This window comes from Rousettus aegyptiacus, unplaced genomic scaffold, assembly GCF_014176215.1.
Source record: "Rousettus aegyptiacus isolate mRouAeg1 unplaced genomic scaffold, mRouAeg1.p scaffold_m13_p_10, whole genome shotgun sequence".
Taxonomy (NCBI): Eukaryota; Metazoa; Chordata; class Mammalia; order Chiroptera; family Pteropodidae; genus Rousettus; species Rousettus aegyptiacus.
This window is the reverse complement of record NW_023416285.1, coordinates 71311669-71337711: the sequence shown is the minus strand read 5'-3', so window position 1 is coordinate 71337711 and position 26043 is coordinate 71311669. Positions and strand designations below refer to the sequence as shown.

The 26043-nt window shown below is 34.0% G+C and overlaps 1 protein-coding gene across 10 annotated transcripts in view; it reads right to left on the bottom strand.

Moving 5' to 3' along the window:
- The window catches only part of ATP8A1 (ATPase phospholipid transporting 8A1), a 208611-nt gene that overhangs the window by 150758 nt on the left and 31810 nt on the right, over nt 1-26043 (bottom strand). For 5 of the 10 annotated variants that reach the window (XM_016160733.2, XM_036227971.1, XM_016160727.2 and 2 more), the window contains exons 6-9: nt 14096-14136; nt 8279-8352; nt 2457-2526; nt 643-770 (exon numbers count right to left, since the gene is read on the bottom strand). In XM_016160733.2, the coding sequence (XP_016016219.1) occupies nt 643-770; nt 2457-2526; nt 8279-8352; nt 14096-14136 (313 nt within the window). Of the gene's footprint in view, nt 1-642; nt 771-2456; nt 2527-5036; nt 5111-8278; nt 8353-14095; nt 14137-26043 lie in introns of those variants that run through there. The other 5 variants (XM_016160729.2, XM_016160728.2, XM_016160735.2 and 2 more) reach the window with 4 other exon arrangements.

The window sequence follows — 26043 nt, the reverse complement described above, 5'->3', positions numbered from 1 at the left end:
AAATTTATCTGCTTTGTTCACTGTCTCCTTAACATCTCTAACTGGCCTAGTCTACTCGGTACTTAATAAGTCTTACTGGTTGAATGGTTGAGGGAAGAAGCAGGAAAGAGAATGGGGATGGGAAGGATAGGTGGAGAGGGGAGAAGAGCAAACAGCAGGTAACAATAAAAGATGAATATAGATGATAACATGGCCTAGAAAAGAGCATATATAACTACACAGAGAAGACAACAAGAAATTATCCAGTATAATGGACCCCTTGGAGGTAGAGTCTGATATCCTTAAGGTATCAAGAGATCATAGGAAAGGACCTAGGCTATGGACTCCACAGTTAAGCCTGTAATATAATATCATGGCCAAAAAGTAATCCAGTAAACAACATGTCAGAAGCCTAGCATATCCCTGAAAACATCCAACTGCCAGGTCTGCAGGAACCCTGGGGAAGTCTTCAGTGATACCTATAGGGTTAAGATCTACCATATTAACAAAAGGACTCTAGGAAGAAGTAACATAGAAGTACTTTAGAAAAAGGTTTTGAGTACTCAGACTTAAATAAAGCACAAGAAAGTAATATGTACTCAGGTCAGCAATACACTATGACATAATGAATTCTGTGTTTTTATGAAGACTGATTTTACATACCCATGTTCATCAAGCCTTATGTTTCCAACAAAATCGTAGAGATGTCTGTTTGGACTTTCACACTCGATTCTGCCAGAAATTCTCATCAAACTGTCAATGTCTTTTATATCGGATGTTAATGGTAAGCCCTGTTTAGAAATGTTTAAATAAGCAAAGAGTATATTAAATACATTGCATGTGGGAGGAAGGGGAGATTTCTGAATTCATTTAGGCCTATGATCTAAGAGATTCCAATATTTCAGAAGCAATTCTCCCCCCTATACAACACTCTCTTTGTCAAATCACAATTAAGGGATATCTTTCTCTCCACTAGAAAATAGTTTTTTCACATGAGAATAGAGCAGCTTTTATGAAAGTTCTAAAATGTGAAAAAAGGGAGTATAAATTAGTCTGAAAATATATTTTGAAATAAGTTCTTAAAGAACGGTTTGCTTCTAAAACTAAATATTTAGCATTATACAATTTGAATCTATCTGCTGAATTTCTGTAAGGGGCTAAAATATGAATAGAATATGTTCAAAGAGAGTAGTTATACTTCTGTTCTTTTAGTCCACTGAGAAGGAAAATTCCAAAATAGTGTTTCCCTCTGGCCAACTAAACTGCCTGGAACTGAACAAGGCTCCTGCTTCCTGTGGCACTCTGAATTCAGATGCTCTGTGATGACCTACTTCTACTACACTCCAGTCTCCCCATTCGTCATTCACCTAGAAGCCAACAGAATACAGTCACGTGCCACATAACAATGTTTTGGTCAACGACTATAGTGTATATGATGGTGGTTCCATAAGATCACCACGAAGCTGAAAAATTCCTATCTCCTAGTAACATCACAGCTGTCTTAATGTCATACCACAACACATTACTCACATGTCTGTGGTGATGCTGGTGTAAGCAAACCTACTGCGCTGCCCGTTGCACAAAAGTATAGCACATACAGTAATAGTACATAAAACTTAATACTTAATACTTAATAAAGTTAATAAACGACTGTGTATATTTATCATACTATACTTTTTATTGTTGTTTAGCATGTACTCATTCTACTTACAAAAAAAGTTTGCTGTAAAACATATGCTATTTTATGCCTGTAGCAGCCTCACAAATGTCATTTACTAGGTCTCTTTATTGCATCATTTAACTGGGCTTGATTTAATCTTCTGTTATTTTATACAGTAATGTGCTGTACAGGCTTGTAGCTTAGGAGAAACAGGCTATACCACAGAATTCAGGTGTGTGGTATAAGTGCACTCTATGATGGTTGCACAATGACAAAATTATCTAAAGGTGTATTTGTCAGAACACATCCCTGTTAAGCACCGCATTCTTTAAAAGGTCCCTTTAAAACTTTAAAAATAAAAACCTTACAGTTGTTTTCTGTTAGGGATGGTAAGAGAAATAAGTACAGAAATCGAAGCTATTCCCTGATATTAGTGAGACTTTCAAAACAATGGAAACGATATCTTTTCAGTATGGCAAAACCAAATAATTTGGCCAAGTGAAAAGGAAAATGAATAAGTTAACACATGTTAAAGCACTTAGAATGACTAGTATTATTATTAACACCAGAGTGCTGGCTACTACATAAGATATTAAAAATATTACAAGTAGTATATATATGATGGACTATAGTTAGTGGGCAATTTGAGTGTTCCATACTACTCAACGATGTCAGTTTATAAAACCTCTTCAAAGCATCTCAATGAGAAAATGTTTGCAATTGGACAGAATTACTTCAACTCAAGACAGTAAGAAAAAAGTTCCTGATTCCATTTAATAAAACAGCAACAATTACATAAACCTGTATTAGACCTTACCTGTCTAATTTTCAGGTTTGTTTCACCATCTAAGTTGGATGTTTCAATGTAGCACATGGCCTGGGGCTCACTATTGTTTAAAATTGAAAAGCAAAAAGATTTAGTGGGGGAAGGAAAGCATAATAATAACTTATTTAAATACTCAGACTCACTGAAGCCTTTCGCTCTAAATAAAGCTTTAATTGTCTGGTTTCCTGATGATTTTCATTCTAATTGCAAAATGCTGTGAGGCAGAACCCATGCAAACAACTGGATCAGCTTTTCAGCCAGAAGGACCCAAAAGCAATTTCCTGGCAACAATTAGTATAGATCTTCGAGATAATGTAAATGATTAAATTTGTCACATTATACCTAAATTGTTCATCCACATAGTCACAACACAGACTGTATCTGAAATGCAAAGCATTTTTGTGTCCAGATTTATCTTTAGCTCAAAAATATCAAGTGAGATTTCATGCTCATAGCCCACTGTAAATTGGTTAAGTGGTTGATTAGAAAATTCAAAATTGCTGCTTCTAAAAACTTGTATTTACTCTCTTTTTAGAAAAGATGAACAGGATCACATGAACCATATTTAAATTTTAGGCTACTTTTAAAAATCTGTATGAACAGATTTTATAATGAAAGGAGATATATACTTTTCTCCCCCTATTTTTTCTGCTCTTACTCTATTTCTTAATTTTGCTTCAGAGATTCCTGGAGCAGCAAAAGCTAAAGCTAAAAACAGCCAACTTGGCTAAATTGCTGCTTGACCTGAACCTAAAAGATCCACCTTATGGGTCCTCACCAGAGTGTTTTAGTAAAGTTTGTTGTGCAGTAGCTGGTATAAGGGTTCCATGTTCTCCAATTTTTTTCACAGGTAACACACCCTGGACCATGCTAACTTTACTTGCCCAGCAATTATAGACAGATGAGTTTGCAATCCAACTATATAAGCTGATCCTCGACTAACTATAAAGACAAGCATTCTGAGGTTAATTTGATCTTATTAGCATTTAATTATATAAGCCTAATTAACATCATGTAAGTAACGTTGAATATAATCTCTGATAAGCATGTGTATTCAAAATTGGCAAGAAAGAAATTTGTAGGTTACAAATAACTGGAATTTTCTAATCAACTCCCAATTTGTACATGTGCAAAACAGACTATTCCAAGTTTCAGAAATGGGCATGGAGCTTAGTTTTGTGGCCTGATGATTTGTGAAAATTACTAAAACACATGGTCATCGATCAAATATTTTACATATTTATTTTAAAGTAACTTTGCAAGTTCTTCAATTTACTCTATGGCTTTTTTTTTTTTTTTTTGAAATCTCATAAAAACTGATACTTTTTCCCAACCGGAGAAGTTTTTCAATATCTATATTTTCATTCTCTCAATAGTAATTTGGCTCTGGCCATTGTTCCCAATTTGTAATTTACTTATGTATACATTTGAAACATAAATGGTATATGAAATTATAAAACACATCTTCTGATAATATAGAAGCATGATGATAAATGCTAAGCAAACAATGTTAATTCCATACTTTGGCCAGTAAAATGCATTCAATTTTTATTTTATATATCCAAGGCCATTCTCATACTGAAATGAAAATAACATTCTAATTCTATTTCTATCATTTTTTTTTCATAAAGCAACTTCTCTAGAACTTTAAATGGCTAAGAACTTAGAAAACCAAATGGCGGACTTCTATTTGAAATGGAGCAAATAAAATATGCATCCAAGTTCATAACATACTTAATCTCTTAGGATAGCTGTTACTGAAGCAGTTCTTAACAGTGCTATAGAAAGGCAGCAAGATGTCTCAGATAAGGAATCATGCCAGATAATAAATATTTCAGCAAATAATGATGACATCCAAAACACAAACTACATCCAGAGAGGCAAAGCAAGCTTTTTGATTAGTTAGTGGAAAAATGAAATAAGATGCATATCACAATACAGACACTAGTAGACAGCTAAGATTTATCACAGTAACGTGCACTTGTCACTAATTACAAGTGGGATAAAAATTGATCCCAAAGCATGCGGTACAAAATGTACAACATCGAGCTTTGTGTAGGGGGTCCTCTGTAAACCCTATACAAGCCCAAATTACAGTCATGATTGTTGAGGGATTCTATAGAACTTACAGAAACTTTTAAAGATAAGAATAAGACAAGTGTTTTAATCTTAAAAATTTCTCAATAACTTTGTTTCATGTAAAACTTAACGTTGTTCAAAACAATATCCTAGAGAGGTATTAAATTAAGCCTTAGTATTTAGGCATGTTATTAAATATGAATATATATTAATGATGTATAGGAAAATAAAATCTACTTTTACTGGCATGCTTCTTGGACTCCTATTGATAACAACAGGAGCTGAATCTGCCCACTTGAGGGACGAACATCATCCAATATTGTATTCATAAAAGGCCTTTAAAATATCCATGAAATAGCCATCACCAAGAAGTATAAAAATGTTTGTTTTAAAGGAAGACACACAGAACTCAACCATCTTTGGGTATAACTGTTCTCTGGTGTAGGGTGAGGATCCACATACACACATCCTGTACGACTCAGCGGTTCTAACCTTGAGGACAGGCTGATGAGATCTGCTGGGAGATGTTCCCCATTGGCCACTTTCACTATTTCCCCTACTGCCACCTACAGGTCCCAGTTTAAAATAATTAAAATGGGAAAAAAAAAATGAATAACAGAGGAAAAAAACAAACAAATGGACAAAGGAGACAGAAAGTTTGAAATTATTACAGAAAATAATAGGTTAATAAAAATGTCTAATGCCAATTTTTTCAAAACTTATTTTGATCAGGTCTAAAGGCACAAGAAAACGGAGAATATCTAAAGATTACTTATTTGCTTTTAAGCTCAATTTTCAATTTTTAATGCAGAAACTTTTTGATTATTAAAGTTTATTTATAAACATATTATCATATTAAATAAAAAAACATTTTTATATAGAGCTACTTTATCTTGAAGATTTTCCTTTCTCTAATTCCTCATTCTCATGCTATCTATTGCATGTCCACTGTGAGCCAAGGAGAAAAGAAATAATTATGGAAACTACTTTTTAGGCCTTTGAAAAGCAAATTATATCATACTAGTTTTTCTGCCACATATACAATTAAATACTTCATTTAAAATTTTCTGATTCCAAATGTTTTCAAAGTTAATTGCATAAATATCTTATTAATTTTAATGCAAAGCTGTAAGACATGGATCTTAGCAAGTTAAAGGCGTAATTACAACCTTTTGAGTTATTTAATAAATAATAAAATCTAAGTAATGAAGTGTTGTTGGAGGGTAATCCTATGAATCTGGGAGAAATTTTTCAAAGGTATGAAGCAGGCGTGCCATGAGCTTGTTTGTACTTGAATTAATAGCTTGTGTTATTTTATTCTATTTTATATTTTCTAAATTCATATATATATGTTTATTATAAGCTAAAATTTCAGTTTCTTCATTTCAAAATGAAAATCAATGAAGCAGTACTTTCGACCATGCTCGTGCTTTAATTTCAAACTACCTCAAAGAAGATACACTATTAGTAATAACTGAAAAATTTTGGAAATTAAAATATTATAAACTGTTGATTATTGCTACTGCTAAATGGTGCTCTTCTGCAGATGAATATCACCAGGTATTTATTTTAATAGTGGACAGTGTTGGCCTAATGAAGATATTAGATTAGGAGTTAAGTATTTCAACTTTGATCTAGTCATTAGCTAAAGTTAAGTGGCTAAAAATAAGACTTACAGTCAAAATTCTTCTTTCTGTTAAATGATAAAACTTTTATCTACTTCTTAAGGCTAATGTAGGTTTAAAAGAGTCAACTAATGCAAAATCCCTTTTGAGAAAGAGAAAAATTGAAAGCTGGTATTTTGCCACTAGGAAAAAATATCTGTCTAATAGCATGAACTTTGATATATTACTTTGAATCCTACTAAATAAGAAAAAACAATAAATCAGGTAATCTTTTTAAAAATAATCATCTTTGGAGGAAGTTAATCACTATAAAGGCTATATTAAGATATAAAAACTATTTTGATCTACAATATTGATAGCCACCAGTGAATGTTTTTAATATTTAGAAAATAAATCCTATAAACATGGTCTAAAGTTTAAGAAATAACAGCATAGGGCTTTCTGAGGGTTTCCGAGACTGAACAGAGGTAGATAAAAATATTTTGAAAATTTTCAAATTAGAATTAAGTATAAAGTCAGGGCAGTACAGTCACTTATCTTCATATTTTTGAGCATAAATATTTAAATATTGTAATTAATGATTTGTCATACATGGTTCTCTCTATATTTAATTGGGAAAACAGTAATATTTTCTTAAACTGCTGAAATGCTTTACTATCATTTTGAACTTAGTTATATAAATATGACATTCAGATGGTCAAATACCCATTTCTTTTCTTAAATGTTTATTTAGTACCATCGTTCTGTTGATTAGGCTTGCCTTAAACTTACATGATATATCATCAAACAAAAAGGGGGATTGGGGAATATTAGAGTCCAATCAAGTAACTCATCTTACTCACTTTAAAAAATATGAAATCAAGGCCTGAGAGATTAAGTATTTTGTTCAAAATTACCTAGGCAAGATAAGAACCCTAGTTTTCTGCCTCCTAAGCAGATCTCTTTCTAATACCTGATGCTACTCAATTCCTGAGACAAACACAGTAAGTTCACAGTTAAACTCATTCTCACACTGCCATCTATGAACCATTACCTTTACCTCAGTTTCAGAAACTTGCCCTGATTAAAGGGTAAGGAAATGAAACTATGAACAGAAAAGTTAGTTTAAAAATCTATTAATTTTAAGTTTTCTGAAAACGAAACCTATAAGTGAATGGCACAAAGAGGTCCCCATTATAAAATATGGAAATGTAACTACCTATAGTTACATCAACTACCTATAGCCTTCTTTCTCTTAATATCTGGACAACTCTTATTTGCTCAGTTAAGTTTCGTTCACTAACTTGTCACAAATCCAATCATTTTCAATGATGACCTGATTAAACAGATTTTGAAAAAAAGGACACTGTCCATATTTACATGTGGATTTTACAAATAAAACTGTCCAAGGAAATGATGATAAACAACCTCTAAAATATTAAAAACACTTTTTCTTAATTTATATTAGGACTAATTTTATAGTTTTTAAACCTAAAACCATTTGAAAGTCACATTCTTTAAATGGTAACAGTGCCATATGTTCTCAATACTAATTCATTAAGACAAGATATGAGTAAAACAAAAATTACCTAAATTCGATAACAAAAACAGAAAGAGCAAGATACTTCTTTTTTGTTGTTGGAAGAGTATGGCATTTCAAAAGATATGATGACAAAAAAGAAATCATAAATCCATTTTCCTGTACCAATCCACCATAAAGATCAAGACACTTTGGAGGGATATATAAATGCATCATAAAGGAATTTATCATGAACAAATATTGCAAGATACAAATCAATAAAGAACCCAATCCATGTATTATATAAAATAAATGACAGAAAATTTTACAAAAGCATAGTCCACAGAAAAAGATGTGGACATATCTAGAAGGAGAGCAGACGTAATTGTAATTATAACTTTTGAATTATATAGTACACCTATCACTTATTCTATATGGTAAACATGAAAGAGTCCTTTAAGTCCAATCAATTTTTTTAATGCTTAATTCAAAATCACTAGAGAGGTTTAAAAATTTCCGTTTATTCCTTATTTCCTTGGAGAAATCACAAGGTCAATGCAGGGTAGAGAAACCATCCTCTACACTGTTTGAGCATCAGTAGGTATCTCTACCTTGATGAGAGAAGTACAGTGTCAGCAGGTATATACTCTTTGCCTTTTATTATAACTATATCTCCAACATTTACCTGAAAGAAAACTGGGAATTGGTTAATTATCTGCATTGAAAGATACTTACAAATATACAACTCATTGTATTTAAACACAGAATACAGTAAAAATGGTTATTGGCAAACTAGAACAACTTATCTTCACAACATGGCAAAAAATTATCTAGGAGTAAGGCTGAGGATGGGGCAATCCTATAAAAAAATTAACTTGTATCTTTGTTTTATCAGCTGTATAACTTATCTTGATAAATCTATCCACTTAATTGACATTGCAACATCTCATATTCTCTCCCTCTGACATAAAAATAAAAAAGAGGAATTTCCTAAATGAAAACTTTACCCTATTTAAGGAAGACTTAATTAGACTTTCTATTAGAAAAACTAACTATTGGATATATAATCATTACTCCTCATGATGACCTTATAGGATAAGGTGTGAGTAATAATTCACAATTTAGACTGAAAGGAAATGAGTCTTAGATTCTAAGTTATTTGCCCAAGATCACAGCAAGATGAAGGGCTTAGATTCACACCTACATATGACTGTCCGTCCACAAAGCCTGATTTTGTAAAAATAAATTCGGTAAAACTATTACTGTTTTTTAAATTAAAAAAAAAAAAAGTTTAATTTCTTTATCATTTTAATAACTGTTAGCACTTTTGTAAGCATGGCCTGAAGAGAAATTAAAGACACAATATGGCCAGAAATTGTTAAGAGTAATTTAAGTGACAGGTTTGTCCTAGAGCTTTGGTCAAATAACATAATACTGGTAGTCATTCTCATTACATCATCAAAGCTACCCTCTCTTTTAGTAAAATGAACCTAAAATAAGTTAATTCTTAATCAAGAGAAGAAAGGCCTTTTTTTGTTACAGCTTTACTTTGTTGTCGTTAAAGCCTTTTTGTTCTTTCCCCTCCTTACTTTTCCTTGAACCCTAAAATAACACTTTATTGGGGGAAACGAGAAAATGGTGTCCTCAGTCAAAATCACAATAAAAAATTATTGCATAACTAGCCCACACTGGTCTACTTTATATACTGGGGAGAACAGTTTAGGGAATATTGGATGGGGCCTTTTCATCTATGGTATGTATACTGGTTATCCATGTAGGGAAGCTCTAGATGTTTTGATTTGAAAGAGTTATTTTAGCTGAAATCTGGATTACCTAAAATTGATAAATTACCAGGAACCATGGAATCAAACATCCCCGTCCACAAAAAAAATGGGCAAACTGGGAAAAAGTATAGGTGAAAATTGGCCCTTTAAGTTCTGTGTAGTGATAGTACACTGAGAACAGTCACTGCGAGCAGGATAAAAAAATGTTAAGTCTGTAGCCAGGGCTTCAGAAAGAATGCTACCTGAGCTACTATTTAATTGTTTTTAATCACTATTTGTGTGTTAATGGTGACTTTCCAAATAGACTATATGCTTCACAAAATCAGGATCATATTTGTGTACATTACAGTTTAGGGTTTAATAGACTTACGAAAACCCCTTTTTGATCGCACTGCTTGCCAAAATATTTATTGATTGTAAGACAAAGAAAGGCTTCTGGTTATTACACCGAAGACTAAAAGAAAATGTTAGTACCTTACATGGTATAAAATAGTTATCTCAGGTGCCTGGGTACTAAAGTACTTAGTTATCCTCATGGTACTGTGAGGAAAGCAGGAAACTTATTTCCTCTTTGTGATGCTTATGTTTTAGATTACTTTCTCAAACACACCCATGTATCTCTCTTTCTTTTTGGGTTCTGAACTCCTAATGTGGCATTCCCTCTTCCAGTCTGGTGTGTGTACAAGAGGCACAGAAAAAAGAGAAAGTCGAGATGGAAAAAATTCTTTGATCATATGTTCTAATTGGAGGAATAGTCATGGACATTAGTATTACAATTGAGAATTATATAAAAGGGTAAGCTTACCAAATTATAATAGACGGATCTAAAACCTGTCCTTGTCCAATTATAGGCCCTACCATATGTATATTTTTACTAGAGAAGTTCTGGAGATATCAATTCTTAATCCAAAGAAATACATTTCGTGGTGGAAACACATGCATTAAAACAGTTTTTTTGGAGTGACTTTTACACATGTATACAGTCCACCTCTCCAGGCTTCTCTAGGAAGCCAGAATAGTGTATAAATTCTAAGATTCCTCAACTAAATTTTGCACCTGCAACGATCTCAAAAATCCTGTAAACAATCTCAACTGCCTCTCAATTTGAAGGACTAGTTTTGTGGTAAGGGCAACAAAAATAGCTGTTTACATTTCATGAGTAGAGAAGTAATGCCTAGCATAGGGCTTTGTAATTGCAATCCTTTAAAAAAAAAAAAAAGTCAGAAACTGGCAACTTAATCTTGTGTGACAGAGAAAAGTCTTCAGGGCAGCAACTGGAAGGATGACATTAATGTATGAGAGATGAAGTCTGCCCAAATGTGAATGAATGGATGTGCACTTTGAAAATTTGTAGGTCCTTTGAGAACCATTAAAAAGCAACCAGAAAGCAACCAGAGGAGCCACACATTGAAAAAGGCAGAGAAAGAACCCTGAACTGAAGCCTATTTGCACTAAAGTTTATATTATCTTGGCATATGGATCTGACTCTTGGTTTTGGTTTATTGATTTTATTTTCAATTGCACAAAATATTACTCAAGCTAAAGAAAAGACTTGCTCCATAATCTAGCTAACGCAACAAGCAAGCCTGCTTTTCATGTCTGCCCACTTAGTGTTCAATAAACCATTTTTATATAGCCAGCCTCTTAGTGTACATAGTCTTGTTCTTTTCATTTTATGACACAGGATCCCTCAGATGTCTTGCTTGCTGCTGTGAGCTCAGTGCTTGGAACATACACTTAATAAATACTTGAATGAATGGAAAATTTTTCTGTGTTGCCACAGAATTTGAAATTACAGCTTTTACTTGTCACAAAATACACCAGTGTAAAATGTTATAATTTATTTATAAAACTGTCCCTACAGTTGAGTATCCATGCATTCTAATTTTTCACTATTATAAATGATGCTACAATTAACATTTTTATACATATACACATTTTCCCTTACTTTATGATTATTTTTTGGTTGTAAATTCTCACAGCCCTTTTTATGGTTATTATTAATATGAAGAACCAAACTCCTAATCTACAGTAATATGTGAAATACTTCAAAATATTAAAAATTCTGAAGTACAAGTGAGTTCATTTTTATTTATTGAATAGATAGCAAATGAGACCTCAATATTGTTTAAATTTGTGACTATTAGGCTGGATACCTACTATACTGCGTCTGATTTCATATTACAGTTCTTTTTGATATTGCCAACTTTTGTTTCCTACTTATATAATAATGATTTTAATCTTTTGTCATATTTTGTGCAAATATTTTTCATATTCTGCCTTATTTGTGATAGCTTATGTTGTATATTAGTTTGAAATTTTATATATTCAAATTCCATAGACTGAGATCTTGTTCTTCTCCAAATATTTATTAAAGTCTTTATTCCATTTGTATGTTTTTCAAAATTAATGTTTTAGCATTTAACTCTTTTAGCCAGTTGGAATTTATTTTAGCATAGGCTGTGACTTCGATATAAACTGCATTATTTCTTGAAACTGCTACTCTGTGATTCCAACATAATTTATTACATAATCTGTTTATCAATGGTTCTTGCCTCCTTTCTTAAAATGGGCTTTATTTCAGGGCTTTCTATTCTCTTTGATTTACTCTACTGTGCTCTATTATACTCCGTTTTAAATTTTGTCAAATTTCGTAACAGTTACTATTTAAAAGCTTTTACTTTCCATTTTACTTATAGTCAATCCTACACTGTTCTTCATTTCTCCAAAATATTTTCCTATTTTATCAACTATTTTTGAAAATAAGATGAAATTTAGTCATTCATGATGAAAAACTGGTAATATCTCTGGGATTATATTACATCAATACTTTTTGAACAACTGATATTTTTAGTTTTTCTAGGAACATTTGTACTTTTATGTGCATTTTTAATATCAAAGTTTTAATGTTTTCTTTACCAAGGTCATATACATATTTGAAATTTATTTGTAAGCATCTCTCATGCCACCAAGAATTAGATAATTTCTCACTATATCTTTCTAACTTAATATTGTCAACAAAAAAAATGTTAATTTTTGAATATCCTGAATTCATCATTGAACCAAATTTTATTTATTTGAATTAATTCTAATTATTAAGTAACATCAGCTTATTTTGGCCAGATGACTTTTGACAACACTTTAAGTTCTATCCCTCTGTATCTCAAAGTGAGATGCCTAGATAAGATGTAATGCCTATCTTCAAGAAGACTGAAAATGTTATCATTATGGGTAATTGTGAGCTGGTAATTTAATTTTAAGCTGAAAATTTGAAAAAGTAAGAGTTACAGCAATCTTGAAATAATGACTATTAGGAAAATAAGACATTTTAACAGGTTAATGTTAAGAGTTAAGTAGTCAGGTTATTTCCTGACTTTACAATTGTTTAGTTTCTGAGCAATTACTCTAAGTGAAAAGATAAGAAATTGATCTATCAATTTGTTAGGATATGCATTTATGTTAACTATATGACAGCCTTAGTAAATTTATAAAAAATTAAATTTATCATACTTGAATATAGTCTACCTGTCTTCTCTCTAAAATGATATCCACAAATGCCAGACAAAAGTATAAAAGAAGCTTCTTTTGAAACATTGAACTTTTTTTAAAAAAATGTGTTCTTCTTAAAGAGAGGTGACTACTGCATAAGAAAAGCATAATCAAGGTATTTTCCTCTTTGTTACTTCTATGTCAGAGACCAAAATGAGAGAGTGATGAGGAAATGTCAATCCCTATTCTCACCCCTGATTTAAAATAACAAAAAGGCAATTAATTCAGAGGGAATCAATCCTATTCTTGGTGGGGATACAAGATTACTATCACATCATAAGGTAGAATTAAGGGCATGGCCTCTAACCTGCTGGGAAACTCTGAAGTGCCAATAACTGACCAGGGGTTATATCTCTGTTGTCCTGGGAATTTTAGGAAACAAAGTCCCCTGGAAAGGGTGGCCTCACATCCAAAAGTCTTTTACAAGTCACAAAGGTTCTTCACTTGTGGATGACTAGAAGTTAAATGTTCTCCCAGAACTAAGGGAGAACTAATAACAATTGCTTACCCTTTGAAACTGAAGTCTGAAAAGCATAGAAACACTTGGATAACACTTGTTAAATTGTGACTCAACTCATTACCATGTTAGAGGTCTTATGAGCAAATTAACCTCTTGATGTTATAGAGCTGATTTCCAGCTCACGAGAAGATGATTTTAGTTAATAAGACCTTTTTTTTTCCTTTAAGGAGTTAGTAGTGTGTAAATTTGATTAGCCACAATATATGAATGTGAAGTAAAATACATAAATGTGAAATATCAGAATTCTAATTTTTATTTTTACTTGGACAGTAGATGATTAAAGCAAAAAATTACAACACAAAACAGTTTATGGTTAAATGAAATCTGTGAAAACAGTACTCAAAATATACCATGAAAGAAACAAAAACTTCTAAATATTACTTTTCGAGACAATAGTTATTACAGCATATTGTAGAAATACTAAATGGATGCCAAGTATGTTTCCAATACTAAATATTAAACAGCTTTCATGTCAGAATTCTTGACATTTTTTATGTTATATATGGAAATTACATCTACTAGAGTACACCTCTATGCATTTCTTCTCCTGAAACAAAATAAAAATTAATGCATACCTTTTCCCAGTGCACAATTTCCCAAGCACCATTTCTCAACACTGGAAAGAAAAAAGGTCATATTTTTCAGAACAGTTTTCACTACTCATTTAAAGCCAATTTCTGATGAAATGATCATTTTTAAGGAATAGTTTCAAATAAATTAACCAGTAGCAGTTTGTACAGGCTCCAAGGACATGTAAAATTACATAAGGAATTAGAAAGAGCCAATGCACCTTTTAGACCCCACAACAGCACATTACTAACGGAGGGTAACCTTGCTGGTGTTGCCAAAGGCTTTCTTTAGAGCCTAGATTCCTCTGGAGGAGAAAGCTATCAAAATGACGTGAAAAAGGGAGTGATGAGCATAGAAACATTTGTGGGGGTTCAGAATGGTGTGCCTCTGTGGTATGTGGATTGTTTTGAGCTAAAGGCAACACAAGAGAAACTTCTGCACCTCCCCTAACTACCTAAAACAATGTGAATTAGAGGCCTTGCCCATAATGAAAAATTATCAGAGAAAACCTCTTTTGACCTACCTAAAGGGCAGGGAAAACTTCTATTTACTAAACATCTGCTCTTCTTATGTCCTGCAATGGATCCTTTGAAGCCTGCAGGGTAACTTACCAAATCCCTAGTTCAGAATGTCTTAGATACCCATTCCCTTTCTGTCTTTGAACCTCTCATGCATTTGGGGTTCCCATACATATGTAATTAAATTTTGTTATTTTCCCTTGCTAATATGTCTCATGTCTATGTGATTAGCCAAAAGAACCTTAAAAGGTAGAAGAAAGCCATAACAGTAGCATGTTTTTAAAAAACACACACACACACAAGCATAGAAGGAATAGATTTCTAATTGGTTAGTAAACATTTAACACATAAACCAACAAATAAAAGTGTCTGCACCTTTAGGATTACAATAATGCAAAAGAGCAAAAGTTTCCATATTTGGTTTATTGAGATGAAATAAAAGAAGAGAGCACCATGAAATTACAAGAGAAGAGTTGGTCTTCTTAGTGTTTCATTACTGCTTCACAACAGTGACATCACTCAGTAGACCATTTTTCTCTCCCTATTATCTGTCAGTGACATATTACTGAATGCAATAATCACTAAAATATTAAAAAAAAAAAAAACAGGAAAGAATAATGTGAGATAGATAGCACAGAACTTAGTACTTAAGAAAAGGAATAAGTTAAGGTCAGTCAACAGATTATCCTGACAGTAATTTCCATGAGAGCAAAGTTAACATTTGCTTCGTGGACCACTGTGTTTCCTGGAAGCAGCACAGTACCAGGCACAAAGCAGCAACTCAGCAAATATTTTCAGAATGAATAATTTATAGATATCAAAAATTAGATTCATTTACTTTTGATCTTAGAAAAGATGAAGCTTGAACCTTCTAAAATTCACAATGTTAATAATCACCAAAATGCTATATAGCAAATCTAACATTAATTATATACCGCAGGTCTTGAAACTACTATAATATAAATTATTTTAATCTAAATATAATCTTTTTTGTGATCCAAAATTATTTGAACACAGGGGCTGTGTTATATTCATTTCATCTCTAGTACTTTATGGCACTCCTGGCACATAACACTCTCAAACGCTTGTTAAACAAATGAATAAATGCAACAATGAATATCTTACAGTGCATTCTGATAGATTGACTTCATTAATTAAAAAATAATTCCAAGTTGAAGAGCTAAAAGTATTCCTAGTACAATAACTATAACTATTGAATAAGTTAAAGTTCCAACTTTCACTCTACTCAGGGCTCAAAGATCTAAACCATAGGCATTTAATATTGATCACTGTATCCTCATACACAAAACTCCAATTGCTGTAGTTTACCCAAATTGATCCCTGGAATAAACCTGCTCCTCAGTGTTACTCCCAAAGCACCAGGGGTTCAAAGCATAAGATTTACAGTAAAAAAGCCCCGGGTTTAGATGCCATCTCTGTCTTTACCTAGCAGTATCTTTCTCAAAATTAGTTGTTACAAAGAATAAAGAATAAATGAGAGCACCCTGCCTTCTGATCACTTAACCCAGAGGCTATAATATAATAAAACAACAAAGAGAGTTGAGAAAGTGCTATTCAAATAAACTATAACCAAGATTAAGTAATATTGAAAGATGGAACTAAAATTTACATTAATTTAAATTAGAAAAAAAATTCTGCTCAATAGTATCTAGAACTATTTATTGCCATTTATTTTCTTCTGATTCAATCTCATATTAGTAAGGCTCCCCCAATTGCAAAACTTGATCTAAAAAATCATTGTCCACTATTTCTACAATCAAGAGATGTGATATGAAACTGGAAAGCTCAGGAGGCCAGTCAATTAAACCCACATGCAACAGGTGCTTGGGACAGAGCAATGCCACTTCTTTTAATGGGACTCACAACTCTATCCCCAAGTTCATGATTTCCTGCTGCTTTACACTCAGTCTGTTTCCCTTACTTAGTGTACCTGCCTACCTGGTTCATGCCCTCAAGGTTTTCTTTTGTTAATCAAGGTATAACTTACAATGAAATGTACAGATCTTATATGTTCTGTTCAATAAATTTTGAAAACTGTAAACACATGTGAATCTACCCCTCAGAACAAGACATAGAAACCCAAAGAGATTCCTCATGCCCTTTTACAATCTATCTTTCCATCCTCAGAGGCAAATATAAATCAGTCACCACAGATTAGTCTTGCATTTCATATACATTAAATCATACCATGTGTATTTTTATATTGAGTTTTCAATCGACATATCTAAGATTCTGCTTAAAAGATGTTTCTTTCCCCTATTAAAATGACATGGTCTTATGGTGGATTAATTTCTGGACTCTATTTATTCCATTGCTTAATTTGCATATGTTCACACCAATATACACCATCTTGATTACTGTAACTTTATGGTAAATCTTGAAATTAGGTAATATAAGTTCTCCAACTTTGTTCTTTTTCAATTCTGTTTTAGCTAATTAAGTTCTTTGCATTTCCCTATAAATTTAAAAATCAAATTGTCGATTCTTAAGAAAACCTGGGATTTTGATTTGGGGCTCAAGTCTTTAAGTTCATGGATAAGCTACATGTCTCAATTTATTTACGTCTTAATATCTCTCAGAGTTGTTGTAGCTTATAGTGCATGGATCTTTTGTTAAATTTATGTCTTGATATTTGATGATTTTTTTCTTATATTGTAAATGGTATTTTTTATTCCATTTACCAGTTGGTCACTGGTGGTACAAAGGAATTTATTAACTTTTATACAATGACCTTATCATCTTGCAACTTTGTCAGAGTCATCTGTTAGTACAGGCAGGGTTTCTTTCTGTTATTTCATTGTTCTTTTTGTAGCAACTTTCTAAGCAACTTAATTTCTGTTTGCCAACAATGCTGTGTTATAATTTTGGGCTTTATTATGTTCATATGCCTGTTTCCTGTTCATCTCTTGATTTTTGAACTTTTTTTGCTATTATGAAAAAAACCTTTGAAAATTTTATTTTTTACTATTAAAAATGTCCTGTTGATTTCATGCCCTAAGCATTTCAATTTTTTTTATCTCTTCTGCCATTCCCAACACCAGCACTTCTACTTTAAGAAATCATTATCTGCTAGCTAAAGGTCTGCATTAGCCACACCACTCGTTTCCTGCATTCACTCTTAATCTCTTTCAAATTTAGTTTCTGTATACGGACCATATACGATGATTTGACATATGTAATAATTATATGTAATAATTATATATATATGTGTATATATACATATATATGTGTGTGTGCGCGTGTGCATGTGTGTGTGTGTGTGTATCTCCATGTATCCTTATACAGAAACACACATACAGAAGATTAGACTACTCCTTCCTCAAAACTCTTCAACTGGCTCCCCTCAGCTCATAAAATAAGTTCAAACATTTACAAGGCCTTCGATGAAGGAGCTCCTGCCTACACTCCATCACCACTTCTTACCACTCCCTCTGCCCTCTCCCCATGCCCACACCTTTTCCTGCCTCAAATCCTTTGTGTGTTCCCATGATTGGAACACTCTTTCCATCCTCACCTAGACAATTTATATATATTTTCCAGATCTTTATCGGGGACATTTTTTGGATACCTACTCCTTTGCCATTACTCCAAATATAATAAATGAACTTCTTGCACTTTCCCTTCAGAGCACTTATAATGGTTTTACTACACATTTAGGTGAGAAAGAATTAATGTAAGGGCTGTCTCCTCCCTCCAAATTGTAGGACGCTCACTGCTGTATCTCCAGTGTTACATAGGTGTTCAGCAAATACTTGCTGGATAGAAAGCTGGATCTATTGTTGTTCTTAGGTGTTTGAGACCTTATGAAGCCATAGTAACATTCACATAGATTTACTAAAGATACAATCCTGCTCTTATATTAAAAACAACATACATATGATAAAAATATATATATATAGGAAAACACTTTGGCAATTCTTCAAAACTTAAGTTCAGAGTTACCATGTAAGCCGGAAATCCTACTCCTAAGTATATACCTAAAAGAAACTAAAAACATAGTTTGTATAAAAACATGTAAAGAAATGTTCATTGTAGCATTATTCAAAAACCAAAAAGTGAAAATAACCCAAATGTCTAATGACAAAAGAATGGATGAACGAAATGTGGTATATCTACACACTAGAATATTATCGAGTCATTAAAAGGAATGAAGTGCTGATACATGCTACAACATGAATGAATCTCGAAGTTATGTTGAGTAAAAGAACCCAGACGCAAAAGGCTACATATTATATGAAATGTCCAGAACAGACAAATTCAGAGGGACAGAAATGTCTATTAGTAGAAGTCAGGGACTCAGGGAAGGGGGAATGGGGACTGACTGCTTACATGTATGGAGTTTCTTTTTGGGGCTGATAAAATATTCTGGAATTAGATAGTGGTGATAAGTGCATAAGCTTGTGAATACACTAAAAACAACTGAACTGTATACCTGAAAAATAATATATCTTATGGTATGTGAATTATAACAATAAAAAACAGCTACATAAAAAGATGCTAATAAATGATTCAAACATTTACTTAAAATAAACTTGTCAGTTTTAAAAGTTACTGAAACAATACCAGTGTGAACAGATGGAAATGGTTATGTGACCATTAGATGCACTAATATAATTCTCCCCTGATGTCAGCTCAGGGCCACTCCTTCCAGCTCTCTAATCTAAACTAGCCCTCTTTGAAATGTTTCCACTTAGCAGATGTTAGTTCACAACTAAAAATATCTCTGAACCACTCTACTGGGTTCTACTTCCCAGGATAGATGTGTCACAACAGCCTTCCCCAAATCAGCAGACCATGCCGGGGAGTCTTCGTTCCATTAAGAAGGGTGAAAGCCAGTGCCACTTTCATGGAACCCTTGAAAACAATCCTCTAAACCTGCTTCACTTCTCTATCTTCCATAGCTGCTCATTTTCCCTCAACCTTGCTTCCATCATGTCCCTGCACATTCGAGCTTCTTTACCTCCTTCCCCTAACAAACCTTTCTGCATTTCCCTCTCTATTAACCTGCCCTCCTACTCTCCTACTCTCCTAGGGGACCTCTGCCTTCACCCAAACATACTAGCTTCTATACCACTCTCCACCCAGACATTTCTTCTCAATTTATCATTGAAAAGATGCAATGGAAAATGTGGCTTGCTGCAAAAATTTACATGTCTAAGAAACTTTTAAACACATAACCAGTCAACAACATTTTCCATCAAGCTATAAAACCAATGTGTGTTTGTAACAAGCCAAAAGAGGTACATAAAGGAAAAGCTGACATTCTCTGCTCATCTCATGTCACTTTCTCAAGGTAAGGAATACTAACTGATACATCCTTGCAAACCTTTCTCTAGACATACATGTTTCTTATATGCACATTTTTTCTTTCCTTTAAAAATTTTATTTCTCTGAGACTTGGTTTTCTACTTAACATAGATGCTTTTAGGACAGAGCACAGATACTTATCTCATTTTTGAAAAATAACTCATTGTATGGTGCATCCATTTCTATGCGTGAGATAACTGAATGGACTCATTACACTCCATAGGATGTATTCACCAAGGTAGAAGATATGGTACAGAAGGAAAATAAAAGGCCCAGGCAAGCATCCGGAGCCTGAGAAATTTCTAGGCATGGTTCCCTAGAGTACCCTCTCAATTAAGCTAGAATATGGATTTTGAACCTCTGCGATATATACAATAAATCTTAATTTCGGGAAGGCTGGGGAAAAGTTTCCAAATGGTGTTTTATACCCTTTAGTCAATTAGCCAAGCCAAACTGTGTAACATGTTAAACCAGGTAAGCCATCGATCTATATAAATCCTTAAATTAAGTACAGAAGTTTGTGTTGAACACCTCTCTGAAGTTTCTAGCCCAATACAGCATACCATAAATCACTCCCTCGTCTACCTGGTCCTTATCCTGGTCAAGGTTCAGCATCACACATTCAGTTCAGAGGTCCCAGGTATAAGCACAGAGCTCTTGAGTTCAGCTGTGAAACAACTGTTTTATTTTTTTTAATTTTATTTTTCAATTAGAGTTGACATTCGATATTATTTTATATTAGTTGCAGGTGTACTGCATATTGGTTAGACATTTATAATTTACAAAGTGATCCCCCTTGATTAGTCTAGTACCCACCTGGCATTATACAGTTATTACAATATTATTGATTATATTCCTAATACTGTACTTTGCATCCCTGTAACTATCTTGTAACTACCAATTTGTACCTGTAAGTCGCTTTATCTTTTTCACCCAGACCCGCAACACCCCCTCCCATCTGGCAATTGCCAGTTTCTTCTCTGTATCTATAAGTCTATTTTTATTTTGTTTGTTCATTTATTTTATTCTTTCGATTCCACACGTAAGTGAAATCATATTGTATTTGTCTTCCTCTAGCTTATTTCACTTAGCATAATGCCTTCTAGGTCCATCCATGTCATCGCAAATGATTTCATTTTTTTCAATGGCTGAGTAATATGCTATTGCATTTATGGCATATTGTATATGTATGGCACAACTTCTTTATCCAATCATCTATTGATGGGCACTTAGGTTGCTTTCATATCTTGGCTATAGTGCTGCAGTGAACATAAAAGTGCATCTAATTTCTCAAGTTAGTGTTTTGCTTTTCTTCAGATAAATACCCAGAAGTGCAATTACTAGGTCATAAGGTATTTCTATTTTTAATTTTTTGAGGAATCTCCAAACTCTTTCCATAGCGGCTGTACCAATTTGAAATCCTATCAACAGTGCACAAGTGTTTTCTTTTCTCCACATCCTCACCAACACTTGTTTGTTGATTTATTGATGATAGCAATTCTGAAAGGTGGGAGGTGACATCTCATTGTGGTTTAATTTACATGTCTCTGATGGTTGGTGATGTTGAACATCTTTTCATATGTCTATTGGCCATCTGTATGTCCTCTTTGGAGAAATTCCTATTCATATCTTCTGCCCATTTTTAACTTGGATTGTTTGTTTTGGTGTTGAGTTGGATGAATTCTTTACAAATTTTGGATATTAACCTCTTATCAGATATATCATAGGCAAATATCTTCTCCCATTCAGTAGGTTGTCTTTTTGTTTTGTTGATGGTTTCCTTTGCTGTGCAAAAACATTTTAGTTTGATGTGGTCTCATTTGTTTATTTACAACTCTGTTTTAAATAACAGCTATATCATAATGTATTCAACTATCCTCCTCTTGTGAACATTCTGACTTCCATTTTTTTCTACCACCTCAAACAACACTGAGATATTATTTACATGATTATATTCTATGGGAGAGGATCTCAAAAGGAATGTTCTTGGCTCCAAGGTATTTGTGTTGGTACTTTTATCAGATATGACCAGATTATTTCCCTAAGAATCTACAGCAACCCAGTCTCACTAGCAATGTATGGAGTTCCACTGACTATAAACCCAGCAATCACAGTGTAATCAATCATTTGAAATTTATCAATCTGATGGGTATTTGGCATTAATTCAGAATGTTATAGTGATCTGGATTAATCAAAGTACAAATTCCTTTATGTTCCTACACTGAGTTAGAATTCTACCTGAATAAAGTAACATTTCTTTGAGAACTTTGCTACTCAACAGGTGGTACAGGCACCTGCAGCATTAGCATCCCCTAGAGGCTTATTAGAACTGAGAATACACAGCCCACCTTCCATTGCCTTTGTTCTTAAAATACCAAACCTGAATCCAGAAATAAAGACTGGAAGAGCAAAGTGTCTTCAAACTTGAGGGTAAAGCCATCTTAGGATATAGAGAACAATACAGAATTCTGGTGAAGTTAAAAATTAGCTCACAACATTTAACAGGTTTCTGTACAAATCAAGGTTTGAATACCGGCTGAGGATAAAAGTCAATGATATAATTTATTGTTGTCTTTACTTTAGAACTGGTTCCTACACACTCAACCATAGAACAATGAAAATAAACAGTATCACATGTTAGTATGCTGGTGACTGAAATAGAATCCTAGTTATTTTTAATCACTGATCTCTGCTGACCCAGCTCTAACCAGGTTTAGAGGAAGCAAGAAATGATGCTGGGTCCTTTGCTGAGCTTTTAGGTTCCTTGGGCCAAAAATACACTGACTTTACACCTCCAGAGTATAAGAATTCAAGAAGGTAAGCACTGGAGGAGAGGATTAGTTATGCTTGGTGAAGGAGAGATAGAGTAAGCTATGAACAAATTTATCAGAATGGCATGTCTTATGGTATTTTCACAGCTCATTCTTTTAAATACAAAACTCTTTTGCCTTTTCCCAGCTAAAGGTTCCACATTGTTTAGTTAGTTTGACAGTAGGCTTGGGACAGCTCAGATTTTAAATACTTCAAATACAAATTGTTTTACTTAATAGCTTTGTTGTAATGGGTTTCTCTTTTGAAATGAAAACATTCTATTGGAATTTGATGGGTATTCCCTAATCAAAGGCTCTGTAGAAACTGGCAGTCCCTCAGGATTTAATCAAACATTGCACAGGTGGAGGTGCTCACTGAGAGTTTAACACAGGCTTCTCTGAGAAGCCTCGAATGGTCTTTCACTGGGGCCATTACTGAAAGTCAGGGGGTGCCATTCCTGGGCAATAAGGCCACTTCCTGAAATGGGTAACAAGAGGCAAGTTATCCTAAAGGACAGTGAGAACTACTGATGTTAGAGGACAAAGAAACCACGGGAACAAGCATATGCTCTAATTCCCATCTAGGGGTAAGCACTGAAGAGGATCATAAGCATATTAAGAAGGATAAGAGTGCAGCTGAGACTGGTTTCGAGCTGGGCAAAGAAGGAAAACCAACATACCCATACTAAAACATCAATTCATTCACTATGTAGACCCTTATTTCCAAAGACAATTTTAAGGCAAAGACCTCACTGGGGCACAGACTGACACTGCACAAATGTTTCCTGCCTATACCTGCCTTTCAAGGTCAAATAAACAATGATCTGCAGGGAGTCTACAGACACAAAAACAAAGAAAACTGCCTGAATTACCCTCTCTTCCTTATTCTCTATGTGCTTATTTAGTTAGTTAATATTACTTCTATCGACTCACATTTGTAACCTTTTAACAATGGCCCATACCATGCCAGGCCCACAAACTCTCGGGGCAAGTCTCAGAAGGTTGTCTGAGAGCTGGTGACCTATGAAAAAGATATGGGTCAGCTGATGCAATCAGAGCTCAAAGGTAAGCAATTCCCTTTTCTTGAAATGTTTTGCTCAATCCTGCTCACAGTCATGAATCATTCACGTTTGCCTTTCTTTCATGAGAAATTTCTTGAAAGAAAAACCTCCCTCCACTGCCTCACCAATCATCCCACCATTCCTTACCACCAATCGGCTTCAGCTTCCACAGCTCCACAACTGCTTTCTAGGTAAGCACTGAATTCCAGTGACGAAATGCTATTTCTTAAGTGCTGTATTGAGTGAGTATTGCAGTCCTGATCTCTTAATTCAGAATTTGGCGTTTGACAGCATTTTCCCTCACTTGCCATATATGTAGGGTCATATATGTACTCAGTTTTAAAACCCAGCTTTTAAGATCACGGAAACAAATACTTTCTAAGAACTGTTTTCAATTAACTTGATGTACATGCGTCATAGCATATGTACAGGACCACTGAATGGAACAGATGCAGAGATCTCTCCAGGGATACAAAAAGGCAACACATCTGCTTTTTTTCATAAACCAGGAAAGTGGTGTTATTTTAAGGCCCTTAGCACAATACCATAGCTCCTTTGTACAGCCCTGGGATGCATGGAACCAGATGGTTTCAGCCTTGTTAGTAGGTCATTTCAGGCCTAATAACCTAAAACTCATTCACCTCCCACTGACTTAACACTTTTTTCGCCAAGGACTTTAGCGGCAAAATGGTTTCCAGTGGGAGATAAGCAGCTACGTGCCCAGCAGGGAAGTAGCCTTGATAGTGGCTATCGGCCACCACCAACTTAATTCATTTCCTAAAAAGCTGATGTAGCTCTGGGGAAGAAAAATGTTGGTGGAGACGAAAACTTATTATTTTTAGCTTTGTGCCTAGTTTAAAAGAATTCCATGTTGTCATTTCCTAAGTTAAATTAAAACAAAGTCGCTTTATTAAAAAAAGATTTATTCTAATCTCATGGCTAGTATCATAATAAAACGAGGTACTAAACAATACGATTGTAACAAGGACAGCCCTCATATAACTACAGCATCAAAGCGAGTGGTTGGTGTGCTGTCCCATGTCACAGCCATATATCTCTCACACATGCTCACCCGCAGAATGTCTACACACCACCCTTCAGAGAATATATCCAAACCTGGGAATTTTAAAAAAGCAAATCTCAAAAAAAGGAAATCTATTTATTCCATTAGGAGGCATTTTTAATTTTCCCAAATATGTCTCATAGTCTCTGCCTGAAGTCCATCCTTGCCCAGGCCTCCATATTGTGATTTGTATGTGAAACTGTCACTTTACTTGAAATACTGGCATGCTAGCCATAATAGCATTTTGTAAAAATAAAAGCACATTTTTACAATTTAAAAAAAACTAGCTCAACCACAACAAATTTATATGAGGACTGGCTTCAATTTACATATTATAATAATAATTACGATTTTATAATTTACAAATTCCTACATAGCCAAATTTGGCAGAACAACCCAGTTTAGGGAAAACAATGGGCGACTGCTTCCAGTGTGTGTAGACTCAGGGATGAGGGTACGTCAAACACGGTCAGTTTAAATATTGAGGGAAGAAATCAGAGAAAATGAAGCTAAGTTTAGATGCAAGGAAACCTGGGGCATTCTGAATACAGCAGTGCTGTGGGCAATAGAACTGATAAGCAGACACAGCACTTTGTTCACAGGAGGCAAAGCAAGGTAAAATGATGATGTAATGACTTCATCAGAGAAGGTAAAGAGGTGGCAAGAACTTCTGCCAATCAGTATTTTATCAAGGCCTGTGAAAGTCTGAGACACAGTGTTATGAAAATATTGCTTTTTATCTTGCTCAAACCTCAGATAATGAATTTTCAAGAAGGCTCCTTTCATGTCTAGTCTTTTTTTACTTCATTAACTGTACTCAGGTGTCTATACAGAGAGTGGTTTATTTGCCATGCACACACAGAACACCTGCGAAGGACAGACACCTGGGCTGGGAGCTATGGGGAACACAAAGATGAGTAATGGGGTGGGCTTGCCCTTTGCCGTATTTCTGCCTAGGACATATAAACCATCACACAACAAAAATAAAGAAGCAAAGAAAGGTGGTAACAATTCACTGGAAGGGATGGACAACAAAACTCATCAAGGCTCACTTATACTCCTTAACTTCTCAGCATCAATTTACTCTGCTCTCCCTCAACAACTCAGAGAACAATATAAAATTGTGAATTTTCTGACTCATTGAACCACCTCCCTAACGAACTTATATATCTC